This window comes from Pundamilia nyererei, unplaced genomic scaffold (assembly GCF_000239375.1).
Source record: "Pundamilia nyererei isolate P.nyererei 1_Seehausen unplaced genomic scaffold, PunNye1.0 scaffold00077, whole genome shotgun sequence".
In the NCBI taxonomy this organism is placed as follows: domain Eukaryota; kingdom Metazoa; phylum Chordata; class Actinopteri; order Cichliformes; family Cichlidae; genus Pundamilia; species Pundamilia nyererei.
This window is the reverse complement of record NW_005187478.1, coordinates 568,676-577,827: the sequence shown is the minus strand read 5'-3', so window position 1 is coordinate 577,827 and position 9,152 is coordinate 568,676. Positions and strand designations below refer to the sequence as shown.

Here is a 9,152-nt window from a genome sequence, read left to right as displayed (position 1 = left end):
CTTCCCCTCTCTTGTTAGTCCTGATTTGTTTCTGCTGTGTTTCCCACCCGTTTCCTCTCGATTTTTATTGTCCTGATTCTACTCTTGCATTCTGGCTGTATGTTTCCCTGATTCATGTTTTCTAGTTATCTGTGTCCCTGGTCCTGCTCTGCAGTCAGGAATACTATGTAGCCTTGCACGTAAGAGCAGTAAAGCTGCTTTTTTAATTCATTCCTGCCTTCCAAGTCTTGCATTTGGGTGGACACACTGCTTGCCACACAGCAGTTTCATGACATAATTAGTTACACAATGTTCTCCAGCAGTTTTCTTAAGTACCACGTAATTTTTCCAGCCTTTTCTTGACCTGTCCCACTTTTTGGAGATATGTTGCTGTCATCAAATTAAAAATGATCAAATACTTCTTTCTTCGGTTCAACCATTTGATATGTTTTCTATGCTCAATTGTGAATAAAATACGGCTTTATGACATTTAATGATTTACACTTTCCAAAAGGGCCCATTTTTTGAGATTTGAGGCTGCCATAAAAAAAAGATCTAAAAGTAACCACACAAACTTCATGTGAAGTGTTATTTCATTTCACCTCAAACATTGACCTGGTCTTTACTTGAAAGCACTGTGGCTGTATGCATGCCTCTTGCAAATTTGACACCATATGGTCAAAACGAGGCCTATACACTCTCTAACACACACAGACACACACATGAGAGACCACCACATCAACTGACAGCTTTGTGCTACTATTCAGTGCAGTTGTTTCAGCTTGTTTCCAGTAAGTTCTGGCCTCATAAAACAATCTGAGAGTTAGAAAAAGCAAAGACCCCCCCCCCCCCCCAAAAAGAAAGTAACTAACAAACACAGGAGCACAGAGACTTTTTGTTTTAAGGACTGATGCCATCTTTTCCAGAGAAGCTTAAGAAAATCAGCTGAAAATACCTGAAACTTACTCCCATACCTCTTATTTTAAAGAGGGCAGACTGGGGGCTGCGCAATTTTAATGTCGCGGCAAAGTTAATTTACTGTTGACTCTGTTGGGGAGGGAGAAGAATAGGTGCAGTGTGCAGTCTGCTGGCATACTGTTTAGTTGCATTAGAGCTATCGCGCGTCAAAACTAATAGGATAATGTTTAAGTGTTGAGTTGTAACTGCTTTGACCACCATAATACGTTCCATATGTTTAGGCTAAGGCTAACACACTGTTGCACACTGTAGTGCTAGTTGTTGTTCATGCCTGAGTGGAAAAGTGATATTTGGACTGGAGATTTTTGGCCACAGTCCAGCTTTGGCTGATAGATATACAACATAGAGAATTCTTTAATATTACCCGTGTGGCATCGTTTTCAAAGTTTTCTTAACATGATGCTGTAAATGTTAGAATTCTCATGTATTTTCAGTTCAAATTAAGTATTCATATTGTATTCATACAATATTAAAACTCCATGTTGAGAGCATGTTGCAGTAATGTGTGATAAGACATGATATGGAATAATGCACAAAAGTCGTTAGCCACCTCGTTTTGTTTTTTTAACTAGAAAATGAGAGATAGATGCAGCACCATCTATCCACCCAGCCAACCAGCAGAGAAGCCCACACTTCCCTAACCTGGCCACCAGATATAATGGGGGTGGAGGGGTGGGAAACCTAATCGTTTGCAAGCCAGCTGACAAATATAATCTCTCCATGTCCCGAGTAGGCCCCGGGGATAAACCCAGTGATTTATTGAAATGTGCAAAATAGTCTTTTGGAATAGTTTACTAGGCTTGAAGGAGATTATAAAGCTCTTCTTTGAAGGTTGTCTACCTTTTGTTCCGTCAAAATGATCCCACAATGCTTCATTAACGCTGATGTCTGGATTTTTGTGAGGCCAATCCATGACTGATAGAACACACAGAGGGACACTGTGTGTATTTTAAACTGTTGCTAATCAAATTATTTCCAGATGGTATTACATGGTAGATCAAAATCTGACAGTAGTTTGGTGTTGTTGCTAAAATTGATGGAATTATGAGCACAGAAGTGCAGCTCAAACCGCTTCTTCAAAGGACACAATGCACACCATGCTGATATCTGGCAAGTTTTTTTGCTAATAGCTCTCTGGGAATCACCTTGTTATCAACTGTTATCCTTGAAGTTTTCCAGAAACTGAATCAAGAGCTGTTTGTACTTTTTGGAGCACTGAGACATGCTTTTCTGGTGCTTCAGATATAGCTAGTGAAAATAGGTGATAACATAGAACTCAAGCCTCATGTCTAAATATGCTGACTTCTGGCTCCAAATAAACCAAAACGTCAAATTTGAGGCATCATCAGTGCAATATGCTTATAATACAAAGGGGAGTGTCACTAAGTTGATATAGTGGCAGCAGATGGCCCCGCCCCTCCCTGAGCCTGGAGGTTTCTTCCTGTTAAAAAGGAGTTTTTCCTTCTCACTGTCCCCAAAGTGCTTGCTCATAAGGGGTCATATGACTGCTGGGTTTTTCTGCTGGGTTTTTCTCTGTATGTATTGTACATTATACATTGTACATTACTGTAGGTCTTTAACTTATAAAGTGCCTTGTTGTTGTGATTTGGTGCTGTATAAATAAAACAGAATTTAACTGAAGCATTCTTTTATCAGACTAGAGAGATCAGGCCAAAATGATCAGTACCTTACCTTAAAGATAGACTACAGTTTTCAGTTTAAAAGGGTGTCTAGAATTGTTAACTGGTAGTTTTGCCCAGTCTTCTACAACTAAATGCACAAAGTTCTCTCAGGGTTGATGGACACACTTTAGCGGCTTCATTTTTGGCACTTTCAGGTGCATGCTTTAGTTTAATTTGACTCGTGATTTAAGAGAGAGCAACATGGTGTGCTCAGATACTGTTGTATCTTGATCTCAAACTTGTACATGCTTTAATGTTTCCTTTCATACTCTTTGCACTATTTGAACTATCCTTCTGTCCCCATTAAGGAGCTTTTCTCCTGTTTATCACTTCTTGTAAGGAGGACCAATATTGTTGAGTTTTGTAGATGAAACTTCTTTGTTCCATACACGTGTGTGGAACAGCACAGGCACGCAGCTCTGATAGACAAGCTTTATACTGCAAGGATTTTAGAAAAATAGAGCATTGTTTCAGTGAGGTGTAAGGGTTCCACGACTTTTTTCATCTGAAAGTTTCCTTTCACTCATCACATTCACTGAATTCAGATATTCCAGTCACTCTCTAAGTGGTAGGCCAACTAAAAGACACAGAGCAGGTCCAGTGGATGTTGAGGCACAGTGCGCAGGGGTCACCAACGTTCTGCAGTCAATCGCCACAGACCTCCAAACTTAACGTGGCCTTCAGATTAACTCACCAACAGTGCACGGAGAGCTTCATGGAATGGGTCACCATGACCAAGTAGCAGCGTCCAAGCCTGACATGACCAAGCACAATACAAAGTGTTTGATGCAGTGATGTAAAGCATGTCGCTACTGGACTGTAGAGCAGTGGAAGCTTGTTCTCTGGAGTGGCAAAACATGCTCTTCCATTTGGCAATTTGATGGATGAGTCTCAGTTTGGTGGTTGCTAGGAGACAATACTTGGCTAAGCGAGCTGAGTCAAGTGGAGAGTTTGGTGGACAGGGATGATGGTGTGGGGTTGTTTTTCAGAAGGTGGGCTCACCTCCTTAAAGAAACTCTTAATGCTTCAGCGTACCAAGACATTTTGCTCCTAGCTTCATGGGAACAGCTTGGGGATGACCCTGTCCTGTTCCAACATGACTAGGGATGGGTATCGTTTAGGTTTTATCCGATACCGGTGCCAAATCGGTACTTTTGAAACGGTGCCGGTGCTCAAACAGTGCTCAAACCGGTGCTTAAAGAATGGAGAACACAAAATTGGTCCAAAAACCTCTCATGTTCAGCTGTTTTTTGTAAAAAGATAACAATGTTAGCCTTTCTGCAGCTATAGGGCATATATGGCATCACTCTTGGCTGGAAGCAGTGCTTAAACAATGGAAAAAACACAAACTTTGTCCTAAACCTCTCATGTTTAACTGTTTTCCACTTTTTCTTTGGTCATTTTAGCCTTTTTGTCCAGGGTGAAGGGAGTATCTGCCAAACAAGAAGACAGCTGCATGTAGCTATGATGATGTTTGCTAGTTCACCTTACATGCATTAATGTAATAACGTGGTTAGCCTACTCAACGTAAATTAGCTACTCACGCAGAGAAGAACGGCTGCTGCCACCATCATCCGTCATCATTTCTGCTACACTGGCAGGGCTAGGGGCCAGGACTCTCCTCTTCGTGTTTTTGGGGGATGTTGCATAACAGGCAACCCACCCGCAGTAGATGTGCTCGGTGTGAGGTCTCGCAGCAAGCTATCAAATACGGCGCATTTCTGGGCTTTTAAAAAAAACGCTATGCGTCGCCAGGTGTTTCATCGGATTTGAGGAGTTACCTCCTTTGACAGTATCACAGTATCAGCTTAAAGCACTTGTTGCAGGCTGCTGAGTTTGCATATTTTGCTGTGAAGTACAGCCAGACTTTTGACCGCTTCGCCTTGGACATTTTTAATCTGTAGCTCTGCTCTAACAGAACGTACGTACCTGGCCCCGCCTACTATCCTCGGAAACGTCAAATGATTGGCTAGAAGTGTATCACAGCTCAGGAAAAAAAAGCACCGAACTAAAGCACCGAAATGTGCGCTGCTTTTCGGTCTGGTTACTACCGTTTATGTCAGAACCGGTGCCATCATGGCACCGGACACCGGTACCCATCCCTAAACATGACTGCACACCAGTGCACAAAACAAGGTCCATAAAGACATGGAGGAGTGGGCTTGGTGTGGAAGAACCTGACTGGCCTGCACAGAATTTTGACCTCAACACCTTTGAGATGAAGCCTTCCAAGAAGATTTGAAGCATTTATAGCTGCAAAGGGTGGGCTGACATGATATTAAACCCTAACCTTAACCCTTCGAAAGCGTGTGAAGACGGATGAGTAAATACTTTTGGCAAAATAGTGTACACTGGCACCACCGTGCACTATGAGATATGCGAAGGCTCAAATAAAAACTAATACTGGCTTGGGATTGCGTGAGGTGCGATGAAAGAAAGAGGAGGTGATGAGTTTGTGAGACAAAGTGGAGGATGCTAAAGAAAAGCCTGAGAGAGAACTTGTGAGGCTGACGATCAAGTGAGTAGGACTGAGAAAAAGACTCAGCAAGAGGAGAAATGGAGGGATAGAGCAAGGAGAGGCTCAGTAGGAAGAGGAGGGAGGGAGGGCAGGATAGTTGAGGTAGAGGGCAGGAAAACACTGCGGGGGTGAGAGCTGGACCTGGGCCAGGGTCAGCAAGGGCGGGCAAACAGGAGACAGGAGGTGGAGCAAGCCAGACGGTGGCTTTGGCCTGCAGAGCTCGTTTTCTCTCTTTCATTCCCTAATCTGATGTCTTTAGCTGGCAGAGTCAGGAAAGTGCCTTTTTATGAAAAACACTTTAGTGTAACTAGAAAGAATAGCTGGAAGGAGACCTTGCTTCTAATCTATTCTATAAAGATGCATCATTTATATGGTGTGCTACTTGTAAATACAGACTATATGTAACTCAAGCTATCTTGCTTAGTGATGTCCATCCACAGACTAACTGTACAGGTGCATCACACATACCCACATACCTGCAAATCTGTACAAGAATATCACTCAACAAAACTGATGCACAGAATTCTAGAAGTGGATGTTAGTAAAAGTAATCACACAGCAATCCATATCATTTGTCAGAGACTTATGGGAAAGACAAAGACAACTTATAGACTATGAAGACCAAAAACACTTCGACTCGGTATCACGGCAAAACGTATAATAGACATGCCAATCCACTGTGTCCATTTCACACTTTGCTTCTTCAAAACGTGAAATATACATGCATGCAGAAATTGCATTACCAGCAGGGAGAGATAAAATGTTTAAAGCCACAAAGTCGGTACTGAGTAACAAATGTATGAGTCCTTACTATAAAGCTGGGAGGCTAACATATATTATATACATATAAATGTAAATGATGATTATTTTCGTGTTGGCTTGAAATAAAATATCTCCCCCTGCTGTTACTGCAACTTCTGCATTCATTTCATGTTTTGGAGAGCCAAAGCATGAAATCTACATGGTGGACTGGTGCGTCTATTACATGCCATCATATCAGGTTGAACAGTTATGTTGTACAGTTAAGTGATTAAAACTAGCTGAAAGCTGACCTTTCAGACAAGTAGGAAGTTATCTGAAAGGTCAACAAAGCCTTAATACTTAACAGATAGAGATAATCACCACTACAGCCCTCTGCATTTAACCATTAGGTGTTATTAATCTCTGCCTCTCTTCCACAGAGGGTCTTCGTCCTGTCTTCTCTCAACCGGTCGCAGCAGATGGCTGTGCCTCCTGAGCCTGGATCTGCTGGAGGTTTCTTCCTGTTAAACAGGAGTTTTTCCTTCCCACTGTCGCCAAAGTGCTTGCTCATAGGGGCTCATTGTTAGGGTTTTTTCTGTATGCATTATTGCAGGGTCTACCTTACAATAAAAAGAGCCTTGAAGCAACTGTTGTTGGGATTTAAATAAAATTGAACTGAACCACTGCACTTATCAAGAAGGCAAGAAATAAATCTACATAGACTATCAAGCTATAAACGTAAGCTATAGAGCTATGGAGTTTTTAGCTTCAGAAAAGCAACAATGAAAAGTTTAATTGCAGTCTACCTTAATGTCCTGTCATACATCACACAGCATATTGACACATTTACAAATCCAAAACGTAACCACATTTCTTTCATTAGTAATTACTGTAAGGAGGGACAGCATGCTTGTTATCAGTACTAAATTTAATCACGACCCCATATTCATGACAGAGTTCTAACTCTAACTAATTTATCCTTTTAAGCAGTAGAAAGAACTGTTAAATATTCCACAGTGCACTTGGCCTACAGATAGCTGTGTGCTCGGTGCTCACCATGTACTCCATGTTGGAAGCAGGAGGGTAGACCTGACCCCGCAGTTTGTTGTGCAGGTCCAGGATGAGGTGCATGTCTCCCTCGCTGATGGCCCTCCTCCCTCTAGGCTTGGCCCTCCACCACTCCTCATCTTTGTTTGTATACTTGTTCAGGATGGACTCGAGCCGGGTGGAGTTGGTGAGGGCCAGGGCCTGGATGGTCGTGTTCAGGCAAAGGAACAAGATCGCTACTCTCAGCAAGCCAGGGAAAACAATAGACCTCCTCATGATGGGGAAAACACTGATGCTGCGAGGAATACTGCAGGACAGACAGTGCAGGTTGTTAGCCTGCCTCAGACTGTGAGAGCAAAGCCTGAGGGCTCAATCAAAATGTTTGTTTTAGCTCTTATATCACAGCTCCTGTTAATAACATTCCTTTACTTATTAATGGGATTCCCATTACTAAAAAGCTACAGTACTACTGCATGTGCTAATATACCCAAAGGAAAAAATATTAACTGTTTATTTAGATAACATATTTTAACATAAGAAGAGAAGTACTAAAGAATAATAAACACATATTCTCTAGGTATTCTCTGCCATGGGAATATAAATAAAAAGTGTTTTTTTTAAATAGCTAAGTGTAGTGCCAGTGTACCTCTAAATTGCGCCAACCTTTCTCCCAGGTGTAATATTCCTAGAGTTAAGCCGTCTGTCGTTCACTGGATAATGACAGTTTTCCAATCCAAGGAGCCTTTAAATCCATCCATCACACGGATTGAGCGCAAGCAGTCCGGTCTACAGCTCTGCAACATCCACTCAGGACAGAGAGCTCACAAGTGTGTTCAGGTACCTGTTGGATACCGTTAGCAGCGGGCTGCACCGGACTGCTGCGCATTTTGCGCTTATATGCCAAATTTGCTCTTAGCAACGTGCAACGCAACGGACCACGCCTCTGCGCACCCACTCGCTCACACTCACACAGACCCTCACTTGCACATCCACACGCCGGCAGGGGCGTGCTGGAACTCCAGGAACGATCTATTTGAGGAGGCACCTGATCGTATCAGCAGTGACGTGAAGGTGACACGAAGGACGTTAGGAGAACGGCCCACTCACATGTTATGCACATTTTGAAACTGTATCGATGAAAAACAATAATTATCATGTGGTAAAAGTGTGCTGTGAGGCATTTAAGGATTTTCAGTCATGGCTTCCTGTATAAGAAGATACCGACCATCCTTTGTATCTGTGTCCAGCAAAGAAAAACAGATGCTGATTATGTGCACTCTTTGCATAAACTTTGAATTGAGCGGTGTTTGAGCGGGAGGCTTCACTGCTATGTTTAAGAACGGCATCGGCAGTAGCAGCCAGCAGGGTGGCCTCTATTCCCCTGCGACACGACCACAAAGCACTGATTCATCTGCCTGAACACACACACTAGAACAGCTGTGAACGTTTGTGCGCTGTGTATGTGCGCGCGCGCTTCCTTTAAGCAGACATTCTCTGTTCCCGATGTTCATCATTTGATAAATTATTATAATTTTTAAAATGTGGCAATAATGAGGCAACAAAGGCCACGCCTCCTTCGTTGATAGACGGGTAAAATGATGCTAATTATTTACCCTGCAATCACTGCAACTAGAAGACCCAGGATCCACTATTTTTGTATCTCTTTTTTATATTACGTGCTACATGATATACTGCAACACATGTCGATGCAACATGAGGACTGTAGTTGGATTATTTAAAATTGCCCCCATGCCAGGCCAAGGTAAATAGGATCTAATGACTTTTCTGTTTATTGGCCATCATTCTCACAAGTCTACATCTGAAGTTGTTACCATAAAATGATTCATTTCTTATTATACAAACACTATATATCGTGTAAACGGGGCTTTCAGTTAAATCCAGCCAAAAATAAACATGACATCACTACAAAGGTTTATATCAACAAGTGTACAGTTTAAGTTTCGCTGAGATTTCAGGCATTTTGTTATCCTCTGCCTGTATCTGCTGCCCCCTCCTGGATACAGCGGAGCGTTTAAGACCTGAAAAAGATCCAGAGATCTCGAACAGCTGACCTATTTTAACCGTGATAATAATTTTTGCACATCAGATCATCTCACATATCAAACACGCACATTAAGCTCATAGCTCTTGTGCACATAAATCTATTTAATACTTATATTTTTTGTCCCCATTTATTTATTCATGTT

General features: G+C 42.2%; 1 protein-coding gene across 2 annotated transcripts in view; it reads right to left on the bottom strand.

The window, feature by feature from the left end:
* Nucleotides 1–7,815, bottom strand: part of LOC102195704 (cysteine-rich secretory protein LCCL domain-containing 1-like) — a 14,305-nt gene extending 6,490 nt beyond the window's left edge. Inside the window, exons 1-2 of one of the 2 annotated variants that reach the window (XM_005737543.1) lie at nt 7,592–7,815; nt 6,955–7,252 (exon numbers count right to left, since the gene is read on the bottom strand). In XM_005737543.1, coding sequence (XP_005737600.1) covers nt 6,955–7,221 — 267 coding nt within the window. In that variant the 5' untranslated portion in view covers nt 7,222–7,252; nt 7,592–7,815. The remainder of the gene's footprint in view (nt 1–6,954; nt 7,253–7,591) is intronic. The other variant, XM_005737544.1, reaches the window with a different exon arrangement.
* Between the last annotated feature and the right edge of the window lie 1,337 nt (nt 7,816–9,152).